The 18,304-nt window shown below is 44.0% G+C and overlaps 1 protein-coding gene across 1 annotated transcript in view; it reads right to left on the reverse strand.

Moving 5' to 3' along the window:
- The window catches only part of DOCK2 (dedicator of cytokinesis 2), a 1,423,644-nt gene that overhangs the window by 275,008 nt on the left and 1,130,332 nt on the right, over positions 1–18,304 (reverse strand). Inside the window, exon 34 of the mRNA XM_075599153.1 lies at positions 5,169–5,254. Within this exon, the coding sequence (XP_075455268.1) occupies positions 5,169–5,254 (86 nt within the window). The remainder of the gene's footprint in view (positions 1–5,168; positions 5,255–18,304) is intronic.

The following is an 18,304-nucleotide window of genomic DNA, read 5'->3' on the forward strand; positions in this document are numbered from 1 at the left end:
GCAGGGGCGGGGTGGGGGCAAAGGGGCAGGGAGGGGCGGGGGGGCCAAAGGGCAGGGGCAGGGGGGCAGGGGGGCAGGGGGCAAAGGGCAGGTGGAGGGAGGGCAGGGGGCAAAGGGCAGGGGGAGGGAGGGCAGGGGGAGGGAGGGCAGGGGGCAAAGGGCAGGGGGAGGGAGGGCAGGGGGCAAAGGGCAGGGGGAGGGAGGGCAGGGGGCAAAGGGCAGGGGGCAAAGGGCAGGGGGCAAAGGGTAGGGGGAGGGAGGGCAGGGGGCAAAGGGCAGGGGAGGGAGGGCAGGGGGAAAAGGGCAGGGGGAGGGAGGGCAGGGGGCAAAGGGCAGGGGAGGGAGGGCAGGAGGCAAAGGGGGCAGGGGGCAAAGGGCAGGTGGGGCAGGGGGCAATGGGCAAGGGGGCAGGGGGCAAAGGGCAGGGGGGCAGGGGGCAAAGGGCTGGGGGGGCAGGGGGCAGGTGGGCAGGGAGGGTAGGGGGGGCAGGGAGGGTAGGGGGAGTCAGGGATGCAGTAATTCCCCTGCGTTTCCTCACCTTGCACACGGCCGCGCTCCTCTTCCTACGGGTACCGGCCGCCCTCCTCCTCCACCTCGGGCTCCTCAGCGGAGAGGCTGAGATGCTCCAGTGAGGAGGTGCTGCGCCTTTCGCGGGGAGAGGCGGAGACAGCCGGAGGAGAGGCCTCTGGGACGGGGAGCGGCCTGTGTGAGGGGAGAGCCGAACAGTGCATGCTCTGTGTGTGGGGGGGGGGAGGGGGGGGGAGCGGCCTGTGTGAGGGGAGAGCCGCACAGTGCGTGCTTTGTGTGTGTTGGTGGGGGGGGGAGATAAGCGGGGTGGGGGGTAAACAGGGGGGGGGTGAGCGGGGGGGTGAGCGGGGGGAGAGCGGGAGAGCGGGGGGGAGGGTGTGTGTGTGTGTGTGACCTTTGGCCCGTCACTCCGCCTCAGGCCAATGAGAGGTGTGCGGGGGCGGGCGGGCCAAGGAAGCAATCTCATTGGCCTGGCCCAAGGTCCAATGGGATTGCCACTAGGGACACAGGGAGGGACACAGGGAGACACATACAGACATAGTCACATACGACGCTTTCACAAATATATAGTAGATATATATATATATATATATATATATTACACACACACACACACACACACACACACACATTATATATATATATATATATATATATATATATATATATATATATATATATATATATATATATATATATATAAAAACAGGAATTCACATTTAAGAAAAAGATAATTACAAGAAAAATTACTGTAAATGCAAAACAATTTCTTAAAATAACAGGATAAAACAGAAAACAGAAATCCCTAAACCGTACGTTGCCACGTCATAGTTTTTCATCCAGAGAGGTCAGTGGCGTAGAAATTTGAAAATTCACGTGTTTGCTCCAAAACACACTTCTGTATTCTGATTTCATAACTCCAGGGCAAGCCTTACATACCATTCTTTTCCCATTGAGAACTACATACAGTAAACCAACCCCTGTCGTAAATCAGCTGCTAGGTTGACGGTTTTACGACAGAGGGGAAAAAAAACACAAAAAAATAAATTTCAATCTTTGCCTCTATAAATGCACTAATAACTTCCTTTCTAATACGTCGACACATGTGAGTCATATCAATAGATTAAGGCGATTATGACCATCTTGCTCCTAGTGGCTACTGGATATTTGTCCTTGGCACCAGGGCCATATATACAGATATCCCGCGGCCCAGGACTAGAGTTACGTCTGGGCCCCGCCTCCCCCCCCACCCCCACGGTGCTCCCACCCCCTCATTTCACACCTCAAAATCCCCCTCTATTTCCCACCCTCTTCCCATGTATTTCTCTCCCCTCCGTCTCACTCTCTCTTCCTCACTCACCCACCCAACCGCCGCACATGTATATCACTCCCTTGCATCTCACTCTTAAGACCCCCACTCCCCCAATACACATTAGAAGACCCCCACTCCCCCAGTACATATTGGGAAGTGGGCTGCCAGGGGAGGGGGGTGACTGCCAGAAAGGGGGTGACTGCCGGGGGGGTTTCCTGTGACTGCTGGCAGTTGCCAGTGGGCCCTGGCTCTCCCCACCTGCAGGCCTCTTCCACTATCTCTGTCTCACTCTGGACTCACAGACTTCAGCACGTGCCTGCCCACCCACTCATGGTGCCCCGCGCCGGAAGCTGGGCGAAGCTCACTTCCGGCGTGGTGACATCAGAGTGGCCCATTGCAAACTGACCTCAGAGGGTCCAGCATGAGTCAGAGATAGATGAAGAGGCCTGCAGGTGGGGAGAGCCGGGGCCTGCCGGCAACTGCTTTGTCCGGCCATCGGGCCCCACGCCACCACCAGGCCCAGGACACCAGTACCGGCTGTCTCCCCCTCTTGGCGGTCCTGCTTGGCACCTCTTACCCATTTAGTGTGTGGTACAGTTTGATTTGTCTTTTTTCCATGATTACAAATATCTAAGTTATTATGCAGAGTGTCATGATAATATCTCATGACATTATGAATTTTAATCAATCTGGTGCTTCAGGGTATAACGGTGCAACAAGTTGGGTTGTAAAATATCATATTTTGGGTTTGTAACAGTAAGGACTTTTTCTGGGTTTGTGCTTGTCTTCAAAAAGACCTTAATTGGGGGGCCTAGCCTGTACAGCCCACTAAAAAGTGCCGGATGGATTGTATGGAGCTGATAGTCTCGAGATAAGAGCAGTTGTTTTGACAGAGATGGGAATAAAAAATGGCTCTACTGACAACTTTAGAAACATTATCTTTTCAGAGCTAGCTTCAAAGGCATTCTCTGAAGCGTTTTGCAAGGTTTGGGGGCATGGTTCGGGGGATTCATCCAAAAAGGGTCGTTATTAAAAATGAGAATATCATGTATTGTCATATCCTCTGCATAATAAGAGTTACAAATCTGTAATCGTGTCACATACATGTTCTGACATCACACACACTGCATGTTTAAGAGGTACTAAGGGACAGATATTAATTTGTCACTCAGGTTTAGGGTAAGACAGTCATGCTTAGTCTTGTCGCATTTGCCATGAGCACCTGAATGCATTGATGTGACTCACGTGTTTATAAGTATTAGTTCATGAAAGTTATGAGAGTGTTTAGATATTGAGAAGTTTAAACGTCATTTTTGTAGAGTTTATTTTACTCTGACGTAAAACTGTTAATCTAACAGCTGATTAAGATGGTGGTGGGCTTATGTCGTTTTCTGTGGGGAAAGAATGCTTAGCAAGGGTTTATGAAAATCAGATTTCAACAGAGATGTGTTTGGACCAAACATGTGATATCTCATCTTACTGAACCAGTGACCTCTCTGGGAGAAAACCAATGGCATTTGGGTAATGTAATATACAGTGTTTTCTATTTCTGTTTTCTCCTTTCATTTTGGGAAACTGTTCTGCATTTATTGTAATTGTATGTTGTTGTAATTTTTTTTGCCAATCTAAACACTGTATTTTTTATATATATTAAAACATTTAATAAGTAATGCTTTGAGCTCTGAATGAACTGTTGCGTGCTCTTAAGAGAATATTTACATTTTCGCACACGTTTTTCTACAACAGATGTTTGTGTGTTAAAAGCATAGATTATAAACAGGGACCTGGTACCCTGGCAAATATTACTTTTACATCTTTGATTTGGGTGGGTGGTGGCGCATATAGATATGATTGCAATTGAATAAGAGATTAAATATGAACTAATTGAACATATCTTGCGGGGTTTAAGGGTGAGTTGGCTAGAGTAGCCATGTGTATTAACCTCGATTACATATCTAAGTCACGTGCCCACTTGTGTGCTATTCGTGACAGGTGGTATATGGGGACAGAATTAGGGGAAATATTGTTAATTTGAGGGACCTTTGCGGAGGTGAAAAGTGGACCGCTTGCGAGCTGAGTATTAACCGTTGTCCCATTTGCAGGTCATGTGCTCACAGGTGTGCCGGATGTGACACAGAGTAGATGACATCACATGATATTCTCATTTTTAATAAAATCTCCCATCTAAGTTGTGACCTGTGTGACACCTCTCTCTCTGGGGTGCACAAGTACTCATTCAAGAATGTTTAGTTTTCTTTGAGGCTGACAGCAGTATCTGGCTAACGTTTATTGCCTTCTAAATGACACATACAGATGCAGCGGCCATTATTTTAACAAATCACACGGTGTATACCTGGGAATACCCATGTCATGGCGCAGAATTTCTTCCAACCATATTGCCTTAAGACGTGAGTGCAGACGAGTGCATAAAATGGCATTTTAGTGTTCTGGCTTTTAAACACCTGAAATTGACACAGTAGCACACAGTACTGTACACATTACAATTCATTAATTGCATTTAATTGCACTCAATCCATGAAAGTCAAACAAAGCAACCGCAATACACACGTGTGCCTGGAGCGATTGGCGGTGTTCATGCCGTGTGGAGTACAGCAGCGCACACAAAAATGGGGCTGTGATTTGTTTCAATAACGGCCGCTGCATCTGTATGTCACTTTTAGTAGGCCATAAGTGATAGGCCCCCCAATTAAGTCCTCTTTCTAAGTCTGGACAGACCCAGGAAGAGTCTTGACCTATCATAAACCCAATATATTGTATTTTTAAAATCAATCAAACTGTAGCTACATTAACCCCTGAAGCATCAGATTGATTATATTTCATGATATTATCGTGACATTATTTATGAGGCAGGAATCTTAGTTGAGTGCTGTACAAAGACAAAAAAAGCTTAGCATTTCATTAAGTATATAGATGTAGCAAGAATTACTGTTCTCTGCACTGCGGACGAACAAACAAAGGTCTGCAGTGCCGGGACAGTGTCTACCGCGATGAAACTGGGGTCCATTCTTCTGAATGAGATCCCACATAGCATTAATCCTTCGGTACTGCAACCGCTGCGGTCACACAGAAAACAGTTAGGCTTACTACATCTGTATATAGAATGCAAAAAATATCTTCTGTTCAGCCCATCAAGACTTCAATGGCAGGAAGGCAGTGTCAATGAGTGGAAAACTTCAACATGTATAATTAGGTTTCCCTGGTAGTTTTCGAACCTAGAATGCCACCAAGTTATCTTTACATATTGTAAGGTGTAAGAGTCACTAGATAATTGCCCCAATTGTCTAGATAAATAGGGATATGGTCTCACATTGATTCAAACAGTTGCATATAGTTCCCATCACCACGTCCTCCTTCAACTTCATGGTCCAGCTTCAGTATGATTTCATTTTCAAACTGCAAAAGGAAAAACAACAAACAATATTGGATCTTCTGAAAAGCAGACAGCAATACACTAGCATATTACCAATATGATATATACAGTATTTGTAAACAAAATCCTCAAATAATTTACTATATTTTGAAAATGTAATACAAAATGCTAGAATAACTTGTAAATTTTATGAAAATATCAATAGTACAGTGGTTTTTAAAATGTCAACCTTTTTTTGGTTAGGGAACCCCAGAATCAGATTTTGAAATTCTGGGGAACACCAGCCCTCGCCCCAGTCTCTCGCCCCCCCACCCCATCTCTCTCCCCCTCACACTCTTCCCTTGTGTGCGCGCACACACTTTCCCACACACACACACACACACACACACACACACACACACACACACACACACACACACACACACACACACACACACACACACACACACACACACACACACACACACACACACAGTCTCCCACTTACACGCACTCACATTTACACACAAACACACTCCCACTTTCCCACTTACACACGCATGCGCACATACACACACACACACACTATCCCACTTACACAAACTCTCCTACTTACACACACGCCCACTCTCCTACTTACACACACACACACTCTCCCACTTGCACACACAGCAACACACTTCCACTTGCACACACACATACTCTCCTACTTACACACACACACACACACACACACACACACACACACACACACACACACACACACACACCTGTTCTTATCCTTGTTGTGTTGCAACAAGGGGCATTTGCAGGAGATGAGTTAAAATATTTCCACACACCCCTCCACACTCCCTTGCAAGAGCGCGCACGAGTGCGCTCGCCTGCCCAATCCACTCTCTCCCTCTTTTCAGCCAGCGCCATACGGAGCAGGCAGAGAGAGGACGGATAGCCTCTGCATAGCTCAGTAGCCGCTAATCAATGCAATGTGGGGGTGCCGCCGCGCCGCCGGGTCTAGCACAGCTGGGAGAGTTGTCTCAGCTCTCCCCCCTTGGCGGTCGTGGAACCCGAGGGGTGCTCGCAGAACCCTGGTTGAAAACCACTGCAATAGCACATCTGATTAAATGAAAACAAACGACTGTATTATCACATAAGTTTGATTAGCATGTTTATTACACACTAGAATGGAATTTATCATCAGAACAGTGTCGTTTTCTACAGAATAGTAATACATGCTTGGGTTAAAGTTTTATTGTTTTGGAATAACTGCTCAGAGATAGAAGCTCAAAAGTGTATTAATATCCACTGCAGAGAAACTTCATTAACAAAAATATGTATTTTATGTTTGTGAAATTATGACGAGTTGCTCCTACAACGTTAGGACATGAAGATCTTTCAACTATCCAAAAACCTTTATTTAGAAAATACTGTATTAATGTTGTAGAATCCAAATACCTTAATTTCAATGAAAATTGATATTACAGGTAATACCATTAAACATAGTTATTATTCTTACATTAAATTATGTCTTCATGAATCATTTTCCACCACTAAATGTAACCTTTTCAGATTGAACTTCTTACACACATAGGACAGCCCAAGATAGCACTTTTCTTTTGCTTGTTGAAGTCAATAGAGCCTTTGGCATCAGTACAGTAGATGATTGATTTAATGCACTGACATTTGAGTAACCTGGTCGATGAAGAACTGGGTCAAAATGGAGGTTGAATTGGGGCAGTTAAGCAAACTACTATTTGGGCTACATGCTAGGTCAGAGTTTCAATTACTGAAGAGCTTTCACTTCTTATCTGTCAGAAAGGACATTATCAAAATTGCTAATATTGTCCACTATTTCCAATCTGAGTTCTTAAAACTCTGCGATACCCATGCTCCACTACGCAAAATAAGGGTACGGGGGGCCACCTTCCATGGGTTACACCTGACTTTATAGCACTCTACCAGTTCAGGGATGCCTTGTGGAAAAGCTACAAAGTAACTGGCACTACCAAGGATCTCAATCACTACAGATGCATGAGGAACATGTGCACAAGGCAAACAAGGCATGCAAAAGCACAATATTACTCTGACAATCTCCACCAAAATACATCAAACCCAGCTAACTTCTGGAAGGTTGTCAACAATATATTCCAGCCTCCTAACCATCAACAGCCAAGTAATATCACTAGGGGGGATATTACTCTGACAAACCCCACTGACATTGCAAATGCATTCAATGATTACTTTGTGGGTGTGCCACTAACTTATTAGCGAAACGCAGCCCAAACCACAAACCTGAATCTCATCCTAGGAGTACCCTTATAATCCCACCCCCTCCCAACACTGCCCACAATTTTCAATTTGGCCCAGTATCTGAAGAGGAGATTATACAAGCGCTCCTCAAACTAAAACTAAGCAGCCAATGTGGACCTGACTTACTACAAGCTAGGTTCCTACGACTTGGTGCCCCAGCCATTGCCAAACCAATTGCTTCCATAGTCAACTCTATCCTGTCTGCAGGCCATATCCCTAAGACCTGGAAAACTGCCAGAGTTGTCCCAATCTTCAAAAGTGGGGACAAAAACACTGTCTCAAACTACAGGCCAATCTCACTTTTCCCAATTCTATCCAAAGTCATGGAAAAATGTGTCCACTCCCAATTAAGCGATTTCTATACCAAAACAAATTTCCCTAGCCAATTCCAATCTGGCTTTCGTCCCAAACACTCCACCGTAACTACGCTGCTAAAAGTTTGCAATGAAATCCAGTGTGGAATGGAACGGGACAACTCACTGGTGCAGTATTCCTAGATTTTGCAAAGGCTTTTGACACAGTTGATCATGCTATCCTGCTTAACAAACTCCAGAGCTCTGGAATAGGGAAGCATGCTTTAAACTGGTTTCAGTCCTACCTATCAGGAAGATCCCAACATGTGTCCATCTCAGGCTCTAACTCCAACCCCCTGGATATCACCTGTGGTGTCCCGCAAGGCTCTGTTCTGGGGCCCCTACTCTTCTCAGTGTTCATTAATGATCTTCCCACAGCTTGTAAGGAAGCCTCAATACACATGTATGCAGATGACACAATCCTATATGCACACAGCCATAGCCTCTCTGACCTTCAACACATACTTCAGTCTGACTTTTTGAGACTCGAAAACTGGATTTCTCAAAACAAACTGTTTTTAAACACTGATAAGACTGTAACAATGATATTTGGGACCAATACTAAATTTGTAAAGTTTCCAGTGACTGAGCTCCTGATTAGAACCAACGCTAACACCACCCTAACACCTGTCACTAGTTTTAAATACCTGGGCTTATGGTTTGACTCCCACTTAACATTCGGAATGCACATTGATACCCTGACAACCAAGACCTGCACCAAACTAGGGGTACTTTACAGGAACAAATCCTCCCTAAGTCTCCTGGTCAGAAAGCGTATCGCACAGCAGATGCTAATGCCAATTGTTGACTATGGAGACATATTATATGGCTCGGCACCTCAAACCCAACTTAACAAACTTGACACCCTCTACAATTCAATTTGTCGTTTTGTTCTCCAATGCAACTACAACACACATCACTGCGAAATGCTCAAAGAACTAGATTGGTCAACACTAGAGTCTAGGCGCAAAGTTCACCTTTCCTGTCTTGCCTTTAAATTCTTCATGGGCAAGCTACCCAGCTACCTGAACAAGCTCCTCACCCCTACCACTTGCAGAACTTATCACCTGTGATCAGACTCCAAAAGACTGTTCATGGTCCCAAGGCTCAACAAAGTATCCGGACGTTCCTCCTTCTCCTACCGTGCACCCCAAAACTGGAACAACCTACCAGAGACTCTCACATCCACCACCAGTCTAAATTCTTTCAAATCTAAGGCTGTCTCACATTTTAACCTGGTCCGTAACTGTTTTATACGCTCATAATATATATTTTCATGTGCACGCAATGTCTTGTATATAATGTATACCCTGTTCATTTATGTAACTGTACTTGTAACCATGTATTATTTGTTTTACTCTGTGCCCAGGACATACTTGAAAACGAGAGGTAACTCTCAATGTATTACTTCCTGGTAAAATATTTTATAAATAAATAAAATAAATGTACTTGTTAAAGTAGTAAAATGTGAAAAATCCAATGTTTTTTTTAAATAAATCAGTTCTGTAGTATTAGATACGGAATGCGCAAACTGGGGGGCTCGGGATTTTCTAAGGGCGGCGCGGCGGTTGCAGAGGTCCCACGCACTTCCCCAAGGCATTTCAATAAAATGCCGGGGGAGGCGTGAGGCCTCTGCAACTTCTCTTACCTGCTCTCAGCCGGCTCTTTGGCAACACGTCGCCATGACAACGCAGCATCAAATGACACCACAGGGTCAAATGGCAATGCAATGTTTTGACGTCAAATGACGTTGCCGAAGCCCGGGAGCAGGTAAGCAGGGGGAGAGCAGGTAAGTAGAGGGGGGGGGGAGGAGGGGCGAGCAGGGTGGAGTGCACAGAGGTGGGCACAAACTGAAAAGTTTGCATACCCCTGTATTAGATATAGTGTCTGCATTATTTTGTAAAACTCCTAGTGCCATTTTTTTTAATGTACTGATCATCCTTTGGTTGCTACAGCAACCATTTATAAAATCATATCCACTTCCTCTTCTGAAACAAGCTCTCTCATACACACCTTTTTGAGCTCTGCCCTTTGGTACCAAAGTATCACAAACAGATCTGTTGCACTGTTACAAACAGCACGTTTTTTATTACTCTGAATGCTGTAGTAATACTGTGTTGCACTTAGTACTACAGTATATTGTTACATATCAGCTGCAGCATTTCACAGACTGCAGCAGAAAGTTAGAAGTCATCAATTTTGTTAGGCACACAATCAGGATTTGTACCGGTTTATAAATGATTGTCAGCTAAGGAAAGAATGTAGAATTGTACATTGTCACGTTTTACATCTAAGAAGAAGAATGTGGGCATGTAATATTATACCTTTTCCAATATGCAACGTTTTTAACCAGTTTAAAGATATAGCAAATACTAATTGCAAAGATTAGTTGTAGGTTATAATTTATTTTAGGGGACCAGTATGAGAGACCATCATACAGTAGATACAATTAAATTTACAGAGCTTTCGCAACCACTCAAATCTTTTTTACACAGTACACATTGGTCTACTAAATTGTATCACAACCTGCAATAAATGTACACCTACCAAAACTGTCACTAGATATTGAGCTACATAACATTGCATACACATTCTAAATGAGTGACTTCCATGTCCCATTACTGAATTGAATGATATTAACCCTTTTTAAGTGCTGAAGGGGCCATGGCCCCAGAGTGCCATGGCCCCTCCAGGACAGCACAGTCACATGACTGATTTTCAAAGTAGTCACATGACAGCAGCGGCCCTTAATCCAGGAACTAAAGAGGAGGAGTCTTATCTACTATTTCCCTTCACTTCAGGGAATACAGGGCTGAAAAACAAAAAAACACTCTGTGGGCATGACATTGCCACTATGTTCGGGAGCCCCTGGAGTGCCAGACCCCACATCTTGGGGCACCCAACAGGTTACGCCATAAATGACTTCCTTAATTGTATTTTCTTAATGATAACTAATACCTTTAGCTGCTCTGTAGCAGATTCTCCCACTGTATCACAGAGATTCAACAACAGTTATACAGGATAACTACAAAAGGTTGTAGCACACAAACAAGCAGATTTACTAAACTCTGATATGGGATATTGCAGCTCAATCCCATGGTACAGTAACTGCCTTGAATGGTAGTTAACACAGTAATTGAGCTGCAGTACCACTTAGTGCAGGGGTGCTCAACTCCAGTCCTCAAGACCCGCTCAACAGGTCGGGCTTTAAGAATTTCCCAGCTTCAGCACTGGTGGCTCAATCAGGATATCCTTTGCTGAAGCTCAGGTACCCTTAAAAAACAACCTGTTAGGGGGCTCTTGAGGACTGGAGTTGAGCAAACCTTTCTTAGAGCTTAGTGATTCTCAATCAAAGAGTTTGTCTTCCAAAAGATGCAGATGCATGTTCATTTTATGGAATGCTCAGAGATCCCCTCCTGCAAGCAAATTATTTCTTTCCTCCATAAAATAGAAATATTTGTACAATAAAAAACTGTAGATTCCATTTATTTATGGACGCATCAAGGTACATTATTAAATATTTTTGTATGGTACAAACATATTCTGCAGTTCAGTATAGCAGGGTGGTGGAGGGTGAAAGATAATAGCCTCAAAACAACATTAACATGCACTACTGGTGTTTGTAAGGGTGGCTTGTGTTACAATCTAATGGGGAGTATCCTGAAGCCAGGGTCATGTGTGAAGTGTAAATAGCTCCAGTTAGCTTTAACTCAGCCCTCTTTCCAAATCACGCCAAGTCCTATAATATTTCCTTCACTTTATTAGAAAAGCAGCAGTAAATACAGGCACTTGTGGATGTTGTGTAGTTGTGAGTTGGTAGTTAAGGGCAGGTAAAAGGAGATGGCCTTGCCAGGAGTGTAACATGAAACGTACTCACTCAGTCAGAGTCGGGAAGTAAAAAAAGTGTATACTGCTTGTGACACAGGAATAGGGGGTCAGGCTAAACTACCTGTGAAAACAGACAGGGGCGAATGGGAAAGTGCATTAACTAGGAGGACTGGCGATGTTGCCAGGGCAACCAGTGTACTGGCAGACTGGAGAGAGAAAGGCAACACAATGTATCCATTCCATCTGCACTAGGAATGAAGCTGCAGGGAAGCTTACATACAAATAACTAGCAGGCAGAGCTTCAAAATGGAAGGGGGGTGAAACCGAGGGGGCAGAAAGAATTCCTGTTCCAGGACAGGGAGGAATGAGGTTGGTGTAGTTCTAAATACATCTCACAGTAAAGCTAGCAGTAGAGAACATTTTCTTGAGATAGGATAGTAGATATTATGGTGGAGAGATTAGGAAGAAGAGTGAGCCTATAAGAACGATTACTTAAAGAAGTTAATCACGCCACATTTATATGTGTGAAACGTGGAGGAGAGTTTGATGTTGTGGGGCAAAGAAATCCACAGATACAACAGTGCACCTGAAAAGCTTATGGGGTTGTAAGAAAATTCTAACAATGTACTCTATATAGGGTAGTATATGGAGATGCTGTCTAATATGTAAGGATATGTGTGGAGAGCTTTGTACATGAGGATAATAATTAGACTATTACATTTTATTAGAATAGACAGCATAGAGGAATAACAGTTAGGTGGAGATTATAGTATTCGAGGCAGCGTATTGTGAAGTAGTACAGTAAATCATTTTGGTTGATTCTGGAGTGAGAAAGGATAGGACTGTATATGTGGTATAAAGAGAGATTGGAACAAAAATGGACTTGGAGGACATTTTGGCTTGGAGTATTGAGAAAACAGTGAAATATGCAATACTAATTTAAAATGATGGCATAAAGATGGAATTGGTGGGTGGTTAGCTGAGACGTTCTGCACTGGAAACATGGAGTTCGAGATAAATGTGGACAGATGTACTGTAGCAAAAAACGTACTGTCCCCAGAGCTGCGGCCGAAAAAAGAAAAGCCTGTGTTGCTTGGGACAGTGTCTGCCACCTTCAGCGTTAATCCATCAGGGCTGTTATAGTTGCGGTCGTAGAGGAAAGGAAATTAATTTACAGATGTAGCCTGAATATGTTTCCCCCGACCATGCTTAGCTGTAATCCTACTCTACCAGCAAAAATGTGACAAATTTAAATATCTTAACAGGAAACCCACTGTACCTGGATATCAGGACTGTGGCAAAACCCTTTCTTTGCCACGGTCCAGATGAAACTTACATCTAATATTCAGCTGTTTGGAAACACTTTTGGAGGTGTAACCTGAAACCAGTGTGCCAGGGTTGAGGCATACCATGATGAAAGTTGCAAGTAGAAGCAGGAGCAGCTTGATCTTATAGTAAATTAAATGTGGAAGTTGCCAAGTCCAATCAGGAGTAGGTGGGAATGGGAGAGAGAAAGAAAGTTGAAGAGAGACATTAGATGGATCTGAAGAACATGGTTACGAGAAGAGCAGGGACAAGAGTAGTGGAGAAGGCAGAAGGTAGAGTGAGGCAGAATGAGAGGAGGTGATCATCAAAGAGGGTAAGGAATGTTACAGATTATTATAAGTAGAAGCCAGAGAATATAAGGTTGAATGAGTATCCACCCGAGTACATACTGTAGGAGACAAGTTCAAATTAGTTGGGTGTTATGTATCAAAGTGTCCGGGGCTGCAGAACCGAGAGAAAACTTGAGCAAAAAAAGTGCACCAGATTTATGAAAGAAAAAAGGTTCCATAGGATGCTACAGTATGATGCATACATCACCCCACTGATTCCTACACTGCATACTGTAACATGCTTTTGAGGGATGCTAAACATCTAGGATCTGTTCCTAGTCTTCTCACTTCAATGGTCATATGACATTTCTCAGAGCCACGCAAAACATTTTGTAAATGTGCTACAGACCAGCCGAAAAAGGTTTTGACTACAGGTTTATCAAGTCACCATTAACTTACAAGTGGGAGGCAGTAGTATAAAGATGCCTTTTTTCTTATTTCAGTTGTGGGTGGAATTCTGTGCTCAATAAGAAAAATACTGTTATAAAATGTAACAGTTGGCTTCGTAGAAAAGGAAAAGAAAACAGCAATTACAATAAAAAAAAAACTTTAAGAACATATAATTGTGTATAGGCATTCAGTCAGGATTTTGAGAGTAATGCAGTCTTAGAATATAGAAATTAAGTTCTTGCTTTGACTTTTAAATGGTAATTCACTAAAGTGCATTAGTGCCAAAAGCGCTTAATAACTTGTGCCCAATCATTGTCGGCACAAACGCATTGTAGTAAATCCCAGGGTGTAAATTTTTGTTTACTTATATACCAGTACATTTATCAAATCAAGTTAGAGGTAGTTTCAATAACTGTAAAAAAAAATATTAACTCCTACACAGGACCGGATTAAGGGGTGGTCTGGCCGGGCACCTGCCCAGGGTGCCAACTGAAAAGGTGCGCCTTCTGCAATCACCGCAGGTCACCTCGCCACCGTCCGCCATTTTTAAATATTCTCAACCCTTGAATGTCCCCAGCTACAGGGCACCTTGCTCGGTTACCGCTCTGACTCCATTTGTGAGCGCACCTAGCAGGACTTAGCTTGACCGCCAAGATACATTTTTCCGTTTCCTGCGATGCGTGTGAAATGTCAAAAAGTGTCCCGGCTGCTGGCGGCCAAGCTGAGTATCTTGCTGGGCACACGCATGGGTGCGCTCACAAACTGCGTCGGATCAGCGGCCATGCGAGGTGCCCTGCGGCTGTAGAGATATATATGTGTGGCCCGATTGAGGGCTCATGGGTCACACATACCCTTGAAGCATATTATACCTACCACTGACCATACTAATATTTGTATCATAAATACTGTATCATAAATACTGTAAGGCAATTGAAACCTATGACACAAACTTCTGTGGGACATCTCCATGTACTTGAAATTCCAAGCAGTTTGAATCACACACTACATACGGTATAACATAAACCTAAATATTTAACAATTATTGCTTAAAGCATTTCAGATTTATACAGTATGTCTACAAACTACTAACAAACAAGTACATTGGCAGCTTTTACACTAACATGCTATACTGTAGCATAGGAGTAATAATATTTCATACATTGAAAATATTGTCCATTCCATTATAAATAATGCAATTTATAACATGGTTTGGTCACTGCTTCAAATATATTTAGCTAAGTGAATAGAATCAAATTTGATAAAACATCTTGAAAATTATCTTTTTAAAAATATTAGTACCTCCTGTCTAGCAAATGATTGCAAATGTGAAACACAACTTTTAACTCTTGCACTAGCATCCAATTGCTCTGGAAATGTAGGATCTGAATGAGGCAATGCAAGACTTTTTTTTTTTTTACACGGGTTTGAAGCAAGGTGTCTCCGGAGCTGAGCCCTGTTAATTTCAGCTCCGGGTACCAGGGCCACCGACAGGGGGGGACAGCTGGGACAGCTGCCTCCCTGCCGGCAACTCTACAGTTTCCTATGTGCAGGCAAGCTGGGCCCTCCCTTTTCCTGGGCCTCTCTCATCTATCTGTCCCCTCCTGCAGGCAAGCCGGGCCCTTCCCTTTCCTGCGGCTGCCGTTCCCATCTTTCCCTCCCCTGCCTCCTCTTCTGCAGGGCTGAAGGACCCTCCCATTCCCTCTGCACCCCACATGTCCCTCCCTTCCTTATGTTCTGCGGGCCTGCAGGGCGCTCCTATGAACTGGCCAGGTGGTTCAAGCAGGCCCATCTAAATGGCCCCAGGTAAGCCCACATGCCAAATGCCCATGATCCCCTTATACCACCCATGCAGGCCCTTTGCCCCCCCCCTCTACCCCCAAGAGTGTGTATTTCAGGAGCGGGCAAGTGTGTGTGTATTTTGGGAGGGGGGGTTATTGTGTGTGCGCGTGTGTATTTCAGGGAGGGGGGCTTATTGTGTGTGTGTTTATTTGGGGAAGGGGTGCTTATTGTGTGTGTATTTGGGGAGGGGGCTTGTTTGTCTGTATATTTGGGGAGCGGCCTATTGTATGTGTGTGTGTATTTGGGGAGGGGCTTTATTGTGTCTGCGTGCGTATTTCGGGAGGTGTTTTTATTGTGTAAGTGTGTGTGTGTGTGTGTGTGCGTGTGCGTGTGCGTGTGCGTGTGCGCGCGTATTTGGGGAGGGGGGCGTATTGTATGTGTATATTTGGGGGTCTTATTGCGTGTCTATTTGTGGAGATTTTTTTTATTATATATGTGTGTGTGTATTTGTAGAGGGGTTTTTATTGTGTGTGTATTTGTGGAGGGGGTTTTATTGTGTGTGTGTATTTGGGGAGGGGTTTTTATTGTGTGTGAATGTATGTATTTATTTATATAGCACCATTAATGTAAATAGCGCTTCACAGCAGTAATACACGTGACAATCATATAAATAACAAATAATATAAATAACACATAAAGGGGAGAAGTGATTCAGACATAAAAGTAACATTTAGGAAAAGGAGTCCCTGCTCCGAAGAGCTTACAATTGAATTGGTTAGTACAGAGACAGTAGTAGGGTATTCTGGTAAGTGTGTCTGCAAGGGGACAAGGTTTATGTATAAGGTGTAAATTATCTGCCATGGAGCTACTCATATGCTTCTTTAAGCAGGTTTGTTTTGAGGTGTGTCTTAAAGGTGAATAGAGAGGGTGCTAGTTGGATATTGAAAGGATGGGCATTCCAGAGGTGTGGGGCAGTCAGTGAGAAGGGTTTAAGGCGGGAGAGGGCTATAGATACCAAAGGGGTAGAGAGAAGACATCCTTGAGCAGAATGCAAGAGTCGGGATGGTGTATATCGAGAAATTAGGGCTGAGATGTAAGGGGGAGCAGAACAGTGTAAAGCTTCAAAAGTGAAGAGGAGAATTGAGTGTGTGATACGGGATTTGATAGGAAGCTAGGAGAGGGATTTCAGCAGGGGAAACGCTCAGACAGATTTCAGAAATAGTAGAGTGATTCTGGCAGCAACATTTAGGATAGATTGTAGGGGAGACAGGTGAGAGGCAGGAGGTTACAGTAGTCAAGACGGGAAAGAATGAGGGTCTGTATCAGAGTTTTTTGCAGTCGAGCAACAGAGGAAAGGGCGTATCTTTGTAATATTGCGGAGGAGAAAACGACAGGTTTTAGCTACTTTTTGAATGTGAGAGAAGAATGTGAGAGAGGAGTCAAGTGTGACCCCTAGGCAGCACGCTTGGGCTACTGGGTGAATGATAGTACTTCCAACAGTAATGTGTAAAGAGGTAGTAGGGTCAGGTTTGGGAGGAAGTATGAGGAGCTCTGTTATTGCCATTGTGACAAACGCCCCCCTTTTGTAGCGCTGACGTCTGTCTGGGTTCTTCCCGACACAGTCTTTTAGGGTTAATTATACAACAAACAGGATCATGCAAAGTATTATGTTGCTTAACTCAGGCTTCTGCCTGCTTTATTTTCATCCAAATAAAGGACTGCAGCTTTAACATGTGTAGGCAGGAGGCACTCAGACATTAACCTTCAGCGGTTTACTCATATCAGTGTTATAGCATTTCACACAGTGTCATTTTTCAGAACCAAACCAAATCAAATAAACAAAATCCTATCCCATTCAGGGATCTAACTACACCTCAGCATCAGCCTCTCTAACTGCTGCTGGGCCAACTAACCTGGTTCCCCAGTTTAAAAGAATGCCCTCTCATTTAGGGTCACTAGATAAAGCATAGTCTTTTAGATACAGCAATAAAGATTTGTTTGTCTTATCTGTTCGTGATTGGAACTCGGTCCCAAGTGTCCAGGCAAATCCTCTGGTACTGTGTTACTTGAAGGGGCTGTCCACCCCGAACTGGATGCAGGGGAGCAGCGAAAGCCCCAGTCTCCAGGCTCCAAGAAGAGAGACTGAAATGCAAACCTCTCTGCTCTAAAAACCTGTGCTAGTGATTAGGAGAGCAGGTGAGGGAGAACTAGACACATTGTAATCTGTGGTCTGGATTTTCCATCCACCAGCCTGAGTTAATGTGAAGCTGTGGAATGGATCATTTTTAACTATTCCTGCACTTTCTGACCTAAAACGGGGCAGAAAGCTGCCTAACATCTTTGGACTATGTCACACCATGTTAAGTATATGTCGGCGGAAGCCCATCCAGGATGATATATTGTAGCAGAGAGACATTCAGAAACTTTAGTCTGTACAGCAGGTGTATGGTCAGTGGTTGAAAAGTAAATTTGTGTGTCATTAGCATAGGAGGTGATATTTGAACCCAAGATATGTGATTAGGCCTCCTAGAAAGAGTGTGTATAGAGAAAAGAGAAGGGGTCCCAGGACAGAGCCCTGGGGTACCCCCAAAGAGATATCGATAGAGGAGTTGGTGTTAGCAAAAGAGACACTGAAAGTACAATGGGAGAGGTAAGAGGAGATCCAGGATAGAGCTTTGTTATGAATACCAAGACTATGGAGAATGTGAAGGAGAAGAGTGTGTTGCACATTATCAAATGCTGCAGAGAGTTTGAGTATTATGAGCAGAGTGTAATGACATCT

Source organism: Ascaphus truei, chromosome 5 (genome assembly GCF_040206685.1).
Source record: "Ascaphus truei isolate aAscTru1 chromosome 5, aAscTru1.hap1, whole genome shotgun sequence".
In the NCBI taxonomy this organism is placed as follows: domain Eukaryota; kingdom Metazoa; phylum Chordata; class Amphibia; order Anura; family Ascaphidae; genus Ascaphus; species Ascaphus truei.